The 19,811-nt window shown below is 39.9% G+C and overlaps 1 protein-coding gene across 1 annotated transcript in view; it reads left to right on the top strand.

Annotated features, from left to right (window-relative positions):
* The window catches only part of Fmo-1 (Flavin-containing monooxygenase 1), a 401,881-nt gene extending 397,114 nt beyond the window's left edge, over positions 1-4,767 (top strand). The window contains exon 7 of the mRNA XM_067139395.2: positions 4,275-4,767. Coding sequence (XP_066995496.2) covers positions 4,275-4,586 — 312 coding nt within the window. The 3' untranslated portion in view covers positions 4,587-4,767. The remainder of the gene's footprint in view (positions 1-4,274) is intronic.
* The last annotated feature ends 15,044 nt before the right edge of the window (positions 4,768-19,811 follow it).

Below are 19,811 nucleotides of genomic sequence, written 5' to 3'. Positions count from 1 at the left end.
TGTAGTGTCACTGCACAACCTATATTCAATGTAGTGTCACTGCACAACCTATATTCAATGTAATGTCACTGCACAACCTATATTCAATGTAGTGTCAGTCACTGCACAACCTATATTCAATGTAGTGTCAGTCACTGCACAACCTATATTCAATGTAGTGTCACTGCACAACCTATATTCAATGTAGTGTCATTGCACAACCTATATTCAATGTAGTGTCACTGCACAACCTATATTCAATGTAGTGTCACTGCACAACCTATATTCAATGTAGTGTCACTGCACAACCTATATTCAATGTAGTGTCACTGCACAACCTATATTCAATGTAGTGTCACTGCACAACCTATATTCAATGTAGTGTCATTGCACAACCTATATTCAATGTAGTGTCAGTCACTGCACAACCTATATTCAATGTAGTGTCAGTCACTGCACAACCTATATTCAATGTAGTGTCATTGCACAACCTATATTCAATGTAGTGTCACTGCACAACCTATATTCAATGTAGTGTCACTGCACAACCTATATTCAATGTAGTGTCGCTGCACAACCTATATTCAATGTAGTGTCAGTCACTGCACAACATATATTCAATGTAGTGTCACTGCACAACCTATATTCAATGTAGTGTCAGTCACTGCACAACCTATATTCAATGTAATGTCATTGCACAACCTATATTCAATGTAGTGTCAGTCACTGCACAACCTATATTCAATGTAGTGTCACTGCACAACCTATATTCAATGTAGTGTCACTGCACAACCTATATTCAATGTAGTGTCAGTCACTGCACAACCTATATTCAATGTAGTGTCACTGCACAACCTATATTCAATGTAGTGTCAGTCACTGCACAACCTATATTCAATGTAGTCTCATTGCACAACCTATATTCAATGTAGTGTCACTGCACAACCTATATTCAATGTAGTGTCACTGCACAACCTATATTCAATGTAGTGTCAGTCACTGCACAACCTATATTCAATGTAGTGTCATTGCACAACCTATATTCAATGTAGTGTCACTCCACAACCTATATTCAATGTAGTGTCACTGCACAACCTATATTCAATGTAGTGTCATTGCACAACCTATATTCAATGTAGTGTCACTGCACAACCTATATTCAATGTAGTGTCAGTCACTGCACAACCTATATTCAATGTAGTGTCATTGCACAACCTATATTCAATGTAATGTCATTGCACAACCTATATTCAATGTAGTGTCAGTCACTGCACAACCTATATTCAATGTAGTATCACTGCACAACCTATATTCAATGTAGTGTCACTGCACAACCTATATTCAATGTAGTGTCAGTCACTGCACAACCTATATTCAATGTAGTGTCAGTCACTGCACAACCTATATTCAATGTAATGTCACTGCACAACCTATATTCAATGTAATGTCATTGCACAACCTATATTCAATGTAGTGTCAGTCACTGCACAACCTATATTCAATGTAGTGTCACTGCACAACCTATATTCAATGTAGTGTCACTGCACAACCTATATTCAATGTAGTGTCAGTCACTGCACAACCTATATTCAATGTAGTGTCACTGCACAACCTATATTCAATGTAGTGTCACTGCACAACCTATATTCAATGTAGTGTCACTGCACAACCTATATTCAATGTAGTGTCACTGCACAACCTATATTCAATGTAGTGTCACTGCACAACCTATATTCAATGTAGTGTCACTGCACAACCTATATTCAATGTAGTGTCACTGCACAACCTATATTCAATGTAGTGTCAGTCACTGCACAACCTATATTCAATGTAGTGTCACTGCACAACCTATATTCAATGTAGTGTCACTGCACAACCTATATTCAATGTAGTGTCACTGCACAACCTATATTCAATGTAGTGTCACTGCACAACCTATATTCAATGTAATGTCACTGCACAACCTATATTCAATGTAATGTCACTGCACAACCTATATTCAATGTAGTGTCACTGCACAACCTATATTCAATGTAGTGTCACTGCACAACCTATATTCAATGTAGTGTCATTGCACAACCTATATTCAATGTAGTGTCACTGCACAACCTATATTCAATGTAGTGTCATTGCACAACCTATATTCAATGTAATGTCAGTCACTGCACAACCTATACTCAATGGAAAAATTAGCAACACCAAGTTCGAATTCGACTTTTAAATGAAGCAGAATATGTTAGCGTTATGCCTTGCGCAACATAAAGTCAATTCTAATGGTAAGTGTAAGCAAATTCTCATTTAGTAAACACAAGAGGTAATATACTGCTAGTGATGAAATGAACACATTTGATTTTTACTCACTTGTGTATGCATCTTTCTCTGCTCTTAATGTATTCAATTCATTCCCTCAAATTATGTTTTTCATGATGGTGAGAAACTATGATTTTACCGAAGATCTTCAATTAGTTTCTATGTTATCGTGACTTAGCTCATGAGAGTGATTCCTTGAAGATTCACTTAAGAACTTGTTGACTGGGAATAGAAGTATGTAACTCAGTGATATTCGAAAATTATTTATTAGCTTCATGAAATACCATATTCTCGGTATGTTCAGCCAGTTCAGAAAGTAACAACAGTAGATTTTTCATGAATCATGTTTACAACAATAGTTACTGTGCAAATTTTGTAGCACAGTATTGCAAGTTGTCTCAAGAAAAGTGATTACTCCCACTTACGCATGAATAAATCACTCGTGGTAAAAGGTAATGAATATATGTACTATCGTAGATAACAAAATATACGTGTGCTATGTTCGCTGTGGTGTAAGAGACTACATCCTCATACAAGTAATGCAGGATTTTTTTTTGTTTTGCTATTTGCTTTACGTCGCGCCGACACAGATATGTCTTACGGCGGCGATGGGATAGGAAAGGCCTAGGAATTGGAAGGAAGTGGCCGTGGCCTTAATTAAGGTACAGCCCCGGCATTTGCCTGGTGTGAAAATGGGAAACCACGGAAAAGCATCTTCAGGACTGCCGACAGTGGGGCTCGAACCCACTATATCCCGATTACTGGATAGTGTCCGCACTTAAGCGACTGCAGCTATCGAGCTCGGTAATGCCGGATTATGAAGAGAATACCAAAATAACTGATTAATCAAATTACTTATTTATACAAATGTGAAAAATGGTAATACTGGAGAAATTAGGTGAGAATATTACTAGAAAATAATTCTTAAACCTGAAATGCTATCATACGTCTGTGAAATGGGTGCCAAACATTACCGTGGCCGACCCCTCTCATTTCAGAGTCGTACTGAATTTATAATTATTTATATTTAAAAAATTGTATCGTAGCCTATGATAGGAAATTGTTTTCACTACGTAATTCTTCTAGCTTAAGGACTGGATGTTCGTGTACGTTTTAATACACATTTTCTTCATCTACAAACAACGCACCACATTACCATCCACCACAGAGACCCACAAAGTCAACACTTTCCTCTACATGCGGCCGGTGTCAAGAAGGACATCCGGCCATAAAACTGAGCTTAATCCACAACAAGTTTCAACACTAATACACTGGTAAAAAGGCGGAGAAAAAGAAGACGACTGATTTACAGTGCTTGCAAAAATACTCCTTAAATTAACAAAAGTCATTACCAGAAATTAGTTTTTGTTTGAATAGATCATTTTCTTCAGGCATTGGTGGACATTTTCAGAGTCGCAAATCATACGTGGAATTTAGGAAAGGTCAGTATTATGAAATAATGCAGTCATGTGCTATTTCAATACATGATAAACAAATTGTACCCCATAGAAAAGCGGAGAAAATTTACATAATTTCTGTATATCCACTGGTGGTCTCTGAGATTGATGCTCGCTATCAGTGAGTCTGATTGTCTTTTCCAATCTTCATTTGATTCAATAAGATATCAAACACATTTTCTTTTTGTTATGGTTTGGATCACATACTTTTACATGATCAAAAATAATTACAAGCACTACTTATTCGACGCTGTCATACTTTAGTTTCTTGAAATTTACTGAACTTTGATTCTCTTAGCATATTTAGTGCCAGTTTCTACAGAACTGTACGAAGTATGAAGCCCCACGGAGCACTGGGAACTTCATTAGTATTATAACATTGTATTACTGTACCTGTTTAATTTTACAGAAATGTATGTATTGTACTTCTGCCCATCCTTATCTCCGTTTTCCAAACCGTACTTTCACTAAATCTTATAGTTTTAAGACAGCGTTACATAAGTAATAAAATGGAATCCCCTATTTTAGGCCCGCTTCTTCGTCAGCACGCTGTCCGGCCGCGTGAAGTTGCCGCCTCCTGAAGACATGGAAGAGGACTACGAACAAGAAATGTTACGCCGCAAGGCAGCTGGCCTGAGCAGACACCAGTTCCACATGATGGGTCCTCTACAAGGCGCATACTATGATGACCTCGCAGACTCAGCTCAGTTGCCTCGCTTACCACCCGTCATGGCATCTCTCCACAATGAGAGTTCCAGACGCTTTTTGGAGGACCTGGCACACTACAGAGAGGATATTTACCGCATCGTAGACGAGAACACATACATTCAAGTCAAATAGAATGGTTTACAGTTCAAAAACTATTATGCTGGGCTGAAAATTGTACTTTAAAAATGTGCAGTAATCAAATTTTATCACGACATGACATCCAAAGTATGCCTACTTATGTTCTTTCTACCGTGTCGTACGAAAGAATTTATATTTTACTAAATTTACTGAATAAAGGCAAATGACATCTGTATTAATTCTTGTTCAATTATTTAGTCCTTAATTTTTTCTTAATATATCATTTTCTTCAGGAAGCAAGGAAGTCTACTCACAAAAAGTATTCGGGTTTATTTCGGACAGTTTACAAAGTTTACTTTTCACGTTCTTTCATTATCTCTACTCCACAAGAATTTGTAGGATCTAGAATAGATAAAAGTACGGTGTCCTTCAAGGTCAAGGATCTAAGTTGACACAACGTCATGTGATTCAACGGTGGGAGTTGTCGCATGGCCTCGCCTCGTAAAACAAGCGACACGATCGTGAAGGGCACTGTAAGTACAAACTTGTTAGACTTCCGAGTTGAGGGAGTTCTCTAGTAGGTAGTACTGGGATTTAAAGGTTTAATACGTCATGCTAACTGAGATGTTTGTCCATAAGAAGCATTAGACTTTTAACATTGTCTTTAAATTGCAGAGATATTCCCTTCAGTACTATTAGCTGAAGGGGGATTCCATTAAATTTTGCGTAAGCTTTATGGTTTCCATAGCAATGCATTGTGATTTCAATGCATTCACCTTAAGTTCATGGCCATCAGTCCATCTAGGGTATACTATATATGCGTCTCAAGTTTTCATTTATGCTATTTAAAACGGTAGGCTATGGAGGTCTCGCGCATAAGCATATGCGAAAATCTGAAGGTCGTCTGCATACATGTGATATTTGCTATGTCTTATTAATCCAGGAAATCCCATAACAGAAGCCGAAATTAGGAGTCGTTCTAGCACGGACCCTTGTGGTATTCCAGCCCCAACAGTGCACCATGAAGAGAAATTTTCACTTAACAAAGTGCTGGTGATCTAAGAAGTAGGAATTCAGCCGGGATATCGTATTACTTGAGAAAATTGAGGTTGCTCAGTTTGGCTAGTACAATATCAATATCTACACATTCTAAGGCCTTGTGGAGATCTAATAAAGTTAAGAGAGTTTCTTCCAAATTATTCATAGTCACATCAATGTCATGTAACTTTATTTAGTGCTGTTGTAGTGTTGTGATGTCTTCTTAACCCTGATGGTGCTCGTCAAAAAGTTATTGCAGATCAAGTGCGATATTACCTTTTTTGCTAGTGGCTTTACGTCGATTGGATAGGAAAGTGGTAGGAGTTAACAGGAAGCGTCCGTGGCCAAAATTAAGGTACAGCCTAAGCATTTGCCTGGTGTGAAAATGGGAAACCAAGGAAACCATCTTCAGGGCTGCCGACAGTGGGATTTGAACCCACTATCTCCCGGATGCAAGCTCACGCCTGCGCACCCGCAACCGCACTGCACGATATTACTTGTCTGTGTGCTATTTTATCAAAAAATGTTAAAATGTACGACAGGATTTGTCGCCAGAAGTTAACACTAGCGACAGGATCTGCAGATTTTCCTTGTGCACTGTGGAAACCTTAAGGGGAGAAAATTTCAGCATTTTAAGCCCTCTCAGCACTGAAGTGTTCGAGAAACCACACTCCTATGGTAAATGGCTATACGGTTTACGAGGATTAGCCTGAAGTCTGGCTCACCTATTTTTCAAGTTTTCCGTCAGTTACGACTCTTTTTATAATGCCTTTTACTCTTTAAGGTGGATTAATTTGGCTATGATGGTCAAATCAAATCAATCAATACTGATCTGCATTTAGGGCAGTCGCCCAGGTGGCAGATTCCCTATCTGTTGTTTTCCTAGCCTTTTCCTAAATGATTTCAGAGAAATTGGAAATTTATTGAACATCTCCCTTGGTAAGTTATTCCAATCCCTAACTCCCCTTCCTATAAATGAATATTTGCCCCAGTTTGTCCTCTTGAATTCCAACTTTATCTTCATATTGTGATCTTTCCTACTTTCATAAACGCCACTCAAACTTATTCGTCTACTAATGTCATTCCACGCCATCTCTCCGCTGACAGCTCGGAACATACCACTTAGTCGAGCAGCTCTTCTTCTTTCTCTCAATTCTTCCCAACCCAAACATTGCAACATTTTTGTAACGCCACTCTTTTGTCGGGAATCACCCAGAACAAATCGAGCTGATTTTCTTTGGATTTTTTCCAGTTCTTGAATCAGGTAATCCTGGTGAGGGTCCCATACACTGGAACCATACTCTAGTTGGGGTCTTACCAGAGACTTATATGCCCTCTCCTTTACATCCTTACTACAAACCCTAAACACCCTCATAACCATGTGCAGAGATCTGTACCCCTTATTTACAATCCCATTTATGTGATTACCCCAATGAAGATCTTTCCTTATATTAACACCTAGATAATTTCAATGATCCCCAAAAGGAACTTTCACCCCATCAACGCAGTAATTAAAACTCAGAGGACTTTTCCTATTTGTGAAACTCACAACCTGACTTTAAACCCCGTTTATCAACATACCATTTCCTGCTGTCCATCTCACAACATTTTCGAGGTCACGTTGCAGTTGCTCACAATCTTGTAACTTATTTATCACTCTATAGAGAATAACATCATCCGCAAAAAGCCTTACCTCCGATTCCACTCCTTTACTCATATCATTTATATATATAAGAAAACATAAAAGTCCGATAATACTGCCTTGAGCAATTCCCTCTTAATTATTACGGGGTCAGATAAAGCTTCACCTACCCTAATTCTCTGAGATCTATTTTCTAGAAATATAGCAACCCATTCAGTCACTCTTTTGTCTAGTCCAATTGCACTCAATTTTGCCAGTAGTCTCCCATGATCCACCCTATCAAATGCTTTAGACAGGTCAATCGCGATACAGTCCATTTGACCTCCAGAATCCAAGATATCTGCTATAACTTGCTGGAATCCTACAAGTTGAGCTTCAGTGGAATAACCCTTCCTAAAACCGAATTGCCTTCTATCGAACCAGTTATTAATTTCACAAACATGTCTAATATAATCAGAAAGAATGCCTTCCCAAAGCTTACATACAATGCATGTCAAACTTACTGGGCTGTAATTTTCAGCTTTATGTCTATCACCCTTTCCTTTATACACAGGGGCTACTATAGCAACTCTCCATTCATCTGGTATAGCTCCTCCGACCAAACAATAATCAAATAAGTATTTCAGATATGGTACTATAACCCAACCCATTGTCTTTAGCATATCCCCAGAAATCTGATCAATTCCAGCCGCTTTTCTAGTTTTCAACTTTTGTATCTTATTGTAAATGTTATTGTTATCATATGTAAATTTTATTACTTCTTTGGCCTTAGTCTCCTCCTCTGTCTCGACATTATCCTTGTAACCAACAATCTTTACATACTGCTGACTGAATACTTCTGCCTTTTGAAGATTCTCACATACACACTCCCCTTGTTCATTAATTATTCCTGGAATTTCCTTCTTGGAACCTGTTTCTGCCTTAAAATACCTATACATACCGTTCCATTTGTCACTAAAATTCGTATGACTGCCAATTATGCTTGCCATCAAGTTATCCTTAGCTGCCTTCTTTGCTAGATTCAATTTTCTAGTAAGTTCCTTCAATTTCTCCTTGCTTCCACAGCCATTTCTAACTCTATTTCTTTCCAGTCTGCACCTCCTTCTTAGTCTCTTTATTTCTCTATTATAATAAGGTGGGTATTTACCATTCCTTACCACTCTTAAAGGTACAAACCTGTTTTCGCATTCCTCAACAATTTCTTTAAACCGATCCCAGAGTCTGTTTACATTTTTATTTACCGTTTTCCACCGATCATAATTACTTTTTAGAAACTGCCTCATGCCTGCTCTATCAGGCATATGGTACTGCCTAACAGACCTACTTTTAAAAACTTCCTTTCTATCACATTTATTTTTAACTACCACAAAAACAGCTTCATGATCACTAATACCATCTATTACTTCAGTTTCCCTATAGAGCTCATCTGGTTTTATCAGCACCACATCCAGGATATTTTTCCCTCTGGTTGGTTCCATCACTTTCTGAATCAGCTGTCGTTCCCATACTAACTTATTTGCCATTTGTTGGTCATACTTCCTGTCGTTCGCATTTCCTTCTCAATTGACATCTGGCAAATTCAGATCTCCCGCTACAATCACATTTCTTTCCATGTCGTTTCCCACATAGCTGACTATCCTATCAAATAATTCCGAATCCGCGTCAGTGCTACCCTTTCCCGATCTGTCCACTCCAAATATATCAAGTTGCCTATTATCTTTAGAAATGAGCCTTACACCTAGAATTTCATGTGTCTCATCTTTAACTTTTTCCTAGCTTACAAATTCTTCTTTCACCAGAATGAACACTCCCCCTCCCACCCTTCCTATCCTATATCTACGATACACACTTCAGTGCCGTGAGAAAATTTCTTCATCCATTATATCATTTCTCAGCCATGATTCAACTCCTATTACAATATCTGGTAAATATATATCTATTAAATTACTTTATTCTATTCCTTTCCTTACAATACTTCTACAGATCAACACTAACAATTTTATGTCATCCCTACTTGATTTCCAGTTCACTGTTCCCTTATCACCGCTCCCTAGGCCATCCCGTTTCCCTGAATGTACCTCCCTATATAGTATAGAACTTTCTGGAAATTTTCTCCAATACTTCCACACACACCTGTCATAGAATTTCTTCTTTAAAATATGCATTTCAACAATGAACTTTCGTTGTTTCACGGTGTACTTTACAATGATGGATAATAGTTACTGTACACTTTATAATACAATCTCTGAACGCATCAGGTGACACAAGTACAGGGCTCCACAAATGACTGAGCCTTACTGATTAGAGGATGAAACGACTCTGTTGTCTTCCGCGCGGTAGCTCCTTGCTTGTCCCTTGATTTTGAGAATACAACCTGTCATTCCCGTCAGCTCCCTATACGTGCATCGCTTGAGTTTATCTCAAAACCTTGTTTGATGGCCACTATACAATTGTATTTTTCTCTGAACACATAAAGTGTTATTTAAACCGTTATAGTTCTCACCCATTCAATTTTAATACCCAGTATTTTCGCAGAGCTGTCTCAACACGATTTAATATGAATTTTGTACATGCAATGCTTTTCACGGCCGTTTGAAGTGATGTGACAAGTCATAGCAGCAACTCACACTGTCGAAGTACATGAATTTGAGCCAGGGACGCGTTTCGACCGAGAAAGTCCCTGTGCTATTTATATATCCTAAGGTCTCCAGAATTATCTGAACTTGATGGAGTTGTGATCATGAGACGATTTGAAAAAGATTCTTTATGACGTTTTCTACCAATTTCAAGGCATTTTCAAAAAATAAAATATTGATGTCGTCCAATAGTCTTAAGTCGATAGCAGAACAGAAAATCAGTGATAAATGTGTGTTGGAACTGGGCGATGGTTGAAAGGAAAAAGTGTTCACGTGGGCTGCTAAGGGGCCGGCAAAAATAAAAACATGCGGTTAGGGTACCGGCTAAAAGCATGTGGGATTAAACGTACTCCTTTCTTCTTTATTAATATCTGAAGTTATTTTTAGCTGTTTGAAACCTTTGTATTTAGGCTAGAGTTCGTATAATTCCAACTTTGACTTTTTAAAACTGTCTTATATCCCTTTGTTGAAATACTCGTCCGTTGTTAATTTTCTTTAAATTATGGACAGCCATCTCAAGAGCTGAAGTGGTGTTATTAGCTAATTTCAATATTTTGCGGCTTGCCCTCGAACTAGCCAGTTCATAATAAACTTAAGGTGTGGTGCCTCAAGAATTCCATTGCAGTGGTTCACTCATTTCACAAACCGAAAGGCGCCGTGCTGTCAGGTTGCTAGGGGAGGAATGCAATGGCCAATGCAACAACTTGTGGCTAAATCTAACACTTCTAAGGAATTATTTAGATTTCTATAGATTCGAATTTAAATTGCTTATTAATATTCAAATGTTAATTTACCAAATGAGAAATTTCATCGTTGTTAATAAAGGAATTTAGCCATTTGAATATCACGTAGGCGATTTTTAGTCTGGAAATGCTAGCTAGTCGGTATGAATATTGAAAATGTAATAATCCCCACAAATGAAGTGCAACAGGCGCTATGAATTCCATATGGAGCCTCCTTTGACATAATGGTAAGTGATTTTAGCACTAACCCTAAAGTAAAACATTTCCAACTACAACAGTGAATATTCAATGGCTGCAGGCGCCGCAAACGGTCACCAAAGGTTCAGAACAACTATTCTTACCTCAGACGTCGTACAATGTGTGTTCCTCTCACCCTTACTGGTGGAAGGCGCCATTTGTTTTGGAGTCAGTATCATCACAACTGGACGAAAATTCCATTCTCTGATGAGTTTCTTTAGATTGATTTCCCTGATGATCTGGGAAGGAGCATAGAACCGAAAAAAATTCCTATTATTATCGTTGAAATGGGTCCATCTGATTGGATGAAGCTGTTATATATCAGTAAGTGAAGGTACAATATTTAACAGTCATACAGAGTTGTACATCTGCACTTGAGATAACTTAGTGAGAGGAGATATTTAAAGATTAAGGAAATCCAGAGTTCATATCGGTGTAGTGCTCTATATGTGGAGATATTCCTTCTAAGGTAGAATCAAAGAGGCCTCTGGATATAAAAATAAAAATGCGTATAATGAATTAATGCGACAAACTACAGCTAGTTTCTCGTCCCACCCCCCTCCTCCCCCTCTACCGCATCCGAGTATTAATCAACTGTCCGCACTGCTCTTCGTCAGCAGTGGAATTTGCTGCCAGTTGAGTACCAGCATTATGTCATAGTTAACATGCCACATCGATACGAGGTTTGGATTTATTGCATCACATAGGCCTACTGACCATCCTGAGCCAGTACTGTCTCCATGCAAAGTTCCGACTGTTAACTTACGTTTCTCTTCATGCCTGTACTGTTAAAGATTATATGTATACCATACTTCGTTTTCTACTAATATAATGGTATCTGACGCACGATCACTCGAAATTTGCCATTCTAGCACCGACTTCGTAGTAAATAACTTATCAGTGTGTGTGCTTCAATAAATTAAGCTATCCATTCCTCCAGGATTACAACACAGTAAAGTTGAGACATTGTGTAACAAGCCTAACATGAGTTCTGAATCGTAATATACCGTATTGTATATTGAGACTACGTTATTTCAATTTGTTGGTTCCTAAGGCCATGTTTCATGAACATTACATATAAGTACTGTTCGGAATATTTCCGTATGTCTAAAAAAATCGACTTGAAGGAAGGAGGGCGTACAAGTGGATCAGTGACAGGAAGGTAACCGTGTCAAAAACGGATGCTAAGTTGGTTGTTGGATAAAGGTATATCGATAGCTTACTTCTAAAACCTCGTATCTCCCAATGCACTTACTATCCATTTTGTTCCTTAAGACTGGTCACGCCTCCCAGCCACATATGAATGTACAGTCCATCAGAACAATTTTCACTGTGTTCGTTTTCCTATGTCAGTGTGTAAAGGAAAATGAACCTTAAATACATTTAACTGTAGGAGTGCTTAAATTCGCTATGAAAATAACATCCCTAAAATACGGTGTAGTAAGGTCCATTTTCCTTTATACGGCCGCATAGGAAAATGAACACTACGAAAAACGTTCTGATGGATTGACAAATAAATATGTGGCTGGGAGGCGTGACCAGTCTTAAGGAAGAAAATGGATAGGAAGTGCATTGGGAATATAATGGGCAAGGAGAACATTGTAACATACGAGAATTTAGAAGTAAGCCGACGATATGAATGAGTAGGTTTGTGAAATAAAATCGGTCCTGTGATGCGACTGGACTATGGTAGATGTTTCATGATATTAATTGAAGAATGTAATGGAAGTGAATGGTAGGAAATAAACCCACTATGGGGAAAATAATCAATTTAAAATTATATGGAAGCTGCCGTATAGACCACAAGATGCTACAACTACGTTGAGTAAGACTAAAGAAAGATCTTGTTTAAGAGAACAAAACTTAAGAGTAAAAATTTACAATTTTTTGGCCTATATATTGTGGTCTTCAGGAATTTTCAATATTTCTCTCGTTTAATGAAAAGCTATCATGGTTAAAGGTACAAGCTACTACTCAAAGAAAGAGAAAGTTTCTTACTTGAAATAGGCATATGAAAACACATAACTATCGTCGGTGCTTGTTCTCTCTTAATTAAATTAAACTTAATGGACGTATGATGATTCAACGACAAATTTTATGAAATCCATGACAGAAGGAAATTGCTTACAAAATTGTATGTATCTGTATCTATATTTCACATTGCATGACAAGCTTTGCGTCTGGTTACGGTCCTATAGTATACTGCACGCACATTTTCCTCACATGTAGTACAAGATAAATTAAAGTACTTCTCATACTGTACAGCTAGTTATGATGTCAAACCTCGAGGATTACGTCAACATCATCAACAGTATGTACCGCTTATGAATATTTTCTTTAGTCGCGATAGGAGGTTCTGATACAGAATAATTGACAATAAGGTTTTACTTATTGGCTGTTAAGTGATGCGTGCATTTAACAGAAGATATCCTCTCAAATACTCGGTCTGTTCAGTATTTACAAGATTGTGACCTCGGATGATCTTCTACTCTAGAAGTTCTCCCGGAGGCTGGAGGGACTTTCCACTAAGTCCCATACATCCTCATGTGGACTCCAGTAACAGTTTAAGAACATTGAACTTCTACGGTCTGTTGAACTACTGTTATGTTCTTCGTCCGTGTTAAACTAACACGTTTTTCCATGTATCTTATGCACAGGTTGCAGACGTCACGAACTCATTATAAAATACTTTTTTCACGAGTGATTTTCAGTAATCGATTTTGGCTGCCTGGGGGTCTGATAACTTCTGATCGAGGTAGGGGTCGCCTCGATAAAATGAATATTGTGACGTGAAAGTCAGCAACCTGTACATATTGCACATAGCACAACGACAACGTATTAAGAACATAATAGTAGAACATTCATGTTCAAATATTTGTACAATTTTTTATTGATCTTCCCTGACTTTTGATTGTCTTTTTCAGATGGGTCTATCTTGTTTATCGGTGATCCTCATGAAGTGGTCATACTAACAGCGGTAGTTGTATGAGCTATGGTGGTACTGGATCATTAGTCAGCATATTTTCTGCTGAGTCAGCACCCGAGGTCATTGACCAGGCCAAGGTCATTGAACACATGACGTCATGACCACGTGACCGAAACGTCACGACCACGTGGTCTTGTTTGTAAATAAAGCCACGTGCTTTCTTACAGCTGCCAAGATGACAGCTGCTATCTTGACGGACCCTAACATCACTTTTCGGACATGAGAAAATGACGCGCGGAATTTAAAATCCACGTGCTTTTTGACAGCTGTCAAGGTGACAGCTGCCATTTAGACAGGTCCTAACCACGTGGCCGTGGAGTTTGAACAAGTGAACGTTGCTAACCTCAGTGCTATCATCTGAACAGGACATTACCTCAATGCTGCCATCTTAACGACGTGGGGCGCGCGGAATTTGAAATCCACGTGCTTTTAACAGCTGCCACCTTGACAGGTTACAACCACGTGGGCGCGGATTTTAAACAAGTGAACGTGGCTAACCTCAGTGCCACCATCTTAACAGTGCTTAATCTCACCGCTGCCAACTTAACCACGTGGGGCGCGCGGAATTTGAAATCCACGTGCTTTTAACAGCTGTCACATGACAGCAGCCATCTTGACACGTCCTATCAACGTGGGCGCGGAATTTGGAACAAGTCAACGTCGCTAACCTCCCTGCTGCCATCTTAAAGACGTAGAGGGCGTGGAATTTAAAATGTACGTGCTTTTTACATCTGCCATCTTGATAGGTCCTATCCACGTGGGCACGGATTTTGAACAAGTGAACGTGGTTAACCTCACTGCTGCCATCTTAACCATGCAGTGGCGCGGAATTTTAACAGCTGTTAAGATGAGAGGTGCTAACTATGTGCACTTGTTGAACAAGTGAATGCAGCTAACCTCACTGCTCCCACCTTAAACATGTAGGGGCGCGGAATTTGAAGAGCTGATAGGATGACAGCTGCCATCTTTAGCCACGTGCACTTGTTTTGAACGTGTGGTTAACCTCACTGCTGTTATCATGACAGGTCCTAACCACGTGCACTTCTTTTGGCGCGGAATTTTGAAAAAGTGTTCGATCGCTATAATCTCACTAGTATTACCTTGACTTAACTACGTGCAGACGCGGATTTTTTGAAAAAGGGAACGATCCTAATGGAACATAGCTAGAGGGGAGCTAACCTCATAGGATTAAGGCTAGCTTCCCTTCTCGACATGACACCATCTTTGAGGGATCTAACCTTACTCGACCATAGTTTTAAGGCAGGATGTCCATCTTGACACTATCTTAGAGTGGTGCCCCTAAGGACTCCTGTTTAAGGCAAGATGCTCTTCTCAACAAGCCCCTTCCCTGACACCATTTTGGCTTCTCCTCCGATGGGACTTAGCCGCGTTAGTCCTCCTCCTTACATTTCTGTATCCAACAGCGTGACGTAACGGAGGACAGGACAGTCACTCCTCCTCCTTACAGTTCTATATCTGTCAGCGTGACGATACGGAGGACAGCATAATCCCTCTTCTTCCTCCTCCTCCTCCTAAACACAGTTACGGAGGTCAGCTCAATCCCCTCATCCTCCTCCTCAAAGTTCGGTATCTGACAGCCAGACGTCATGGAGGACAGCACGAACCCTCCTCCTCACAGTTAAGGAGGACAGCTCAATCCCCTCCTCCTACTCCTCCTCTCAGTTCTGTATCTGACAGCGTGATGTCATGGAGGACGACCCAATCCATTCTCCTCCTCTACAGCGATGACGTCAACATCGTTATACTTGTTTAGTCATGTTCGTCATCAAGGTTACTCTCTAGTAAACTCAAGCCTTTACGATAGGTGTAAAGGGAATGGAATAAGTAGAATATTTTAAATTTTATAAAATATTTATTTACAAACTACTACTGGTTTTTTATCCTGATTCTACATGTAATGTCGCAATGAGATCGTTATTGTAACTGATGTGCGTCTTTACACAATAATACGCCTACGACGAAATTCGTCTCCTATTTCTTGAATCTCTCGTTCATACACTGTTTATCCAGCATCTTGATAAGCTCTTAGGAGTTGTAATCGTTCAACGAGTAAGTTAATATCTTTACAGTATCTTACATCTGCGTAGGGTAAAAGAGTTTTGCTGTTAACATTGTGAATACGTGTAGACAGTTGATGCGTAGGAAATGGAAGAACTTTTTTGATGCAGTATGTGGAATGTTATCAGTAGATAACAATTTAACACGGCTTGATTGAAAAGAAGCGGTCAAATCTTCTTCTTTACCTTCTACTACCACATCTTGCTTCTCTTCTTGAGATGTTTGCACAACAACAGAACGTGTAGTAGGGTTAGAAAATAAAGTAGAATGAAAGAGCCCTGATGGAAAAGAAACGTTGAGTTCTTCTTTTTGTTCCTTATGCATCTTTTCTTTATCTGGTGGTGTGAGGTTAGTAACAGAACTTGTAGTAAGCTGAGATGATGTCATATCGTTTCGATCACGCATCTTTATATCACGCTTTCGACATTTAGTCAATGTTTCTATGCGTTCTACTAGTAGATTAAACAAATGTGTTTAGAATTTACATGTCGTGTGAGATTATCACGTCTGTTGAATACAGCAGTACATTGCTTGCATAGATGTATTCTGAAGTTGTGCTTTACAGCTTTATGTCGTTGAAGATTGCCAAGTCTTGAAAAAATCGTACTACAATGATCACACATAAACATAATAGATGTTCTACAGGTAGATATGATGCGTAATTTTACACTGTAAGCGGCAAATAACAACTGTCTATCTATCTCTCTGTAAAACTTCGCCTAACAAGGAGGAGGAGGAGGAGGAGGAGGAGGAGGAGGAGGAGGGAAAGGGTACCTGATAATAAAACTAGATAAGGAGGAGGAGGAGGCATAGCCGAGTTCCTCCTCCTCCTCATCTGCTCCAGTTTTATTGTTAGATGCCCTTTCCTTCCTCCTCTTCATTAATCTCAGTTTTACGGATAGATGCCTCTTCCCTCCTCCTCATCTTGCCCAGTTTTACGGTCAGATGTCCTTTCCCTCCTCCCCATCTGGTCTAGTTTTACGAACAGATGCCCCTTCCCTTCTCCTTTAGCTAGTGCTAAGAGGCCTTTCAACTTACGAGCGGATGCTTGTGACCGGGTTCAATCCCAGAAATCAAAACCCCATAGCACTTGGTCTATCAAAATTACGAGGTGTCGTGTGGTCAGCACGACGAATGCAGGACGCCAACGGGTAGTGCAACAGCCTCCCGAATGGGGCCTTGGCCTACCAAGTGACCGCTGTTCAGCCCGATGACCTGCAGTAACATACCTTCTTGCCTCATAGCAACAAGTCTTTTCCTGCTACTACCTTGGAGGGATCTAAGCTGGTTCGATCCTGGCTCAGTCGTAGTATTTAAAGGTGATCAAATTTAACAGAATTCCGGCACCTCACCATCCACCCGAAATCCGTTAAAAGTAGATAGCAGGATGAAAAGCCGATAACATTATTAAATAACTCGGAATATCTCATTTACCTGTTCGATGTACTGGTCAAATAGCCAGGTTCGAAATAGAATAAAGCCCCTATCTAGATAAGAACTGTGCCATCCTAGCCACAATCGGATAGGAGATAAAAACAAGCGACCGTGTTCTTAATTAAGGTAGAGTCCCCACACCCGCCCCCGCCCCAGCATTTGCAATAAGGAAACTATTCTTCTGGGGCTGTTGACGAACTTACTATCTCCCGGATATAAGCTTACGTTTTTCTCTCTAATTATTGTTGTGTAGAGGACGGTTGCCTAGTTGTATGATGCAAGTCATGTGTTATTTCAATGAAAACCGTAGGTTCGATTACCACACCTCTGAGTTCGATTTCCGGCTTGGCCTACGCAATTTTTAGCTTGATCCGTAGGCTGGTTCGCGGTTACAGAACCTACGTCGTGCAAACTCATCAATGGTGGGGGTGGTGATTATTGTTTCCGGAGAGAAACCTGTCCCTCCACCGCTTTGTTCACACACATAGAGTAACCGTGATTTAAACCACGGAACCCAGCGGTAAGAGGCCGGTGCGCTGCCGTTTGAGCTGCGGAGGCTCTCTCAACGCTAAGATAACGGAGGGTTGACCGTGCGGTTCGGCCGCGCAGCTGTGAACTTGCATCCGGGAGATAGTAGGTTCTCTTATCCAGTTTTGAGATCAAAAATACTTGATAAACATTATTTTTTTATAATGCTCACACCGGAGGTGTGCGTTTTATTCAGGGCTCATAACAGAACAAGAATGGTGTGTGCACTGCGGAGGGAATGGAATTTAATCAAGGCTATTTTTTGTGCATACAATAAAAATTGTATACTACCACTTCCCTTACCCTGCTAATCTGTGTGTCTCAGACGCTTGCCTTCTATCGAAAAATCCATAGGCCTAGCCAGGAATCGAACCTAGAGTTGTGGGGACCTCAAACGACAGTGGGATTCGAACTCGCTGTCTCCCGGAATGTTGACTAAGGGGTTACCGACAGACAAAACACCATCAACAGCGTTATATGCCCTCAATCCATATGTGCACTGCGGAGGGGAATAGAATTTAATCATGGATTTTTTAGACTTGCAATCTAGTAATAAAAATTGAATACTACTACCTCCCTTACCCTGCTAGGCTGAGTGGTTCAGACGCTGGCCTTTATTAGAAAATTCCTGTGCCTAGCCAGAAGACCTATGTGTGCGAAGGAAGCGGGTGTGTCCTTAATTAAGGTACAACCCCAGCTTAGGGATACCCACAATCTTGCCCCCCTTCTTCCCCCCCCCCCCCGTGGGCCCCTAACACTAGGAAGTTGCACACGGCCACTATCTTGCGCAATACTCCCTAGGCCGTCAAAGGAGAAAAATACCTTTCGAATAATCCAGAATCGAATATGCTAAGTTGTAGACAGATAACATTGAGGTAACGGAATTTTGTCCCGCAGGCCCACTAGGTAATAATCTCAACGCGGTAAAACATTATTTTATCTGATTAAATGTTATAATTCCTCTTTCAAATGTATGTATGTTAGGGAGACTGCGAACAAAGCAGTGGACAGTGCGTAAGCAGAAAATTGACACCAATTCCCGTTGAGAACAGCAGAGAGAGATACGTGTGCATGGGCCGCGCACATTTACTTGATAAGACAAAGCATACTCACAAAACTATCTCAATGCATAGATTGCATTTGTTATTTCAGTTAAAATGTATTTTAAGAAACGGCTCTTTTCAGAGCCATCCATGACAATAATATCCATAAGGCCTGTCAGCTGCCAAAGAGGAACTCTTGAAAAAACTATGCCAAGATCAGAAATGTGACGTCTTGTGCATTCAGGAAACGCATAGGGATGAACATCAGAAACGTCCAAAGATTTCAGGAATGATTTTAGTTGCAGAAAGGCCTCATGCGAAATATGGTAGTGCTGTATTTGTAAAGCCAGACATCCAGATCATCAGTACTCATCATACTGAAGATAACGACATCGAAATAATCACCGTGGAGTTAAGCAACATGACCATTACATCTGTGTACAAGCCTCCAAATGAAAAGTTCTCTTTCTCACCACCTGCAAATTTTGGTAATCAAACAAAGTCAATAGTAATCGGTGACTTTAACAGCCGTAGTCACGTCTGGGGATATGCTCAAGAAGATGAGAATGGAGAGATCGTCATTGCATGGGCTGAAACTCAGGAGCTTTCCCTTATTCATGACAGTAAGCTTCCCTCCTCCTTCAACAGTGGAAGATGGCACCGAGGGTATAACCCAGATCTTCTCTTTGTGAGCAACTGCTTTGTGCAGCAATGTTCTAAAGAAATGGGTTCACCAATCCCAAGAACACAACACCGGCCACTAATATGTCACCTCTCTTCATCCATAAGACCACACGAAGTTCGGTTCAGACGGAGATATAACTTTCGAAAGGCTGACTGGAAAAGGTTTTGCAGTATGTTGGATGAGAGGATAAAAACTGTCTCTCCTATACCCCAAGATTATGACAAATTC

The sequence above is a fragment of the Anabrus simplex genome, chromosome 2, assembly GCF_040414725.1.
Source record: "Anabrus simplex isolate iqAnaSimp1 chromosome 2, ASM4041472v1, whole genome shotgun sequence".
Lineage (NCBI taxonomy): Eukaryota > Metazoa > Arthropoda > Insecta > Orthoptera > Tettigoniidae > Anabrus > Anabrus simplex.
This window is presented reverse-complemented; position numbering and strand designations above follow the sequence as displayed.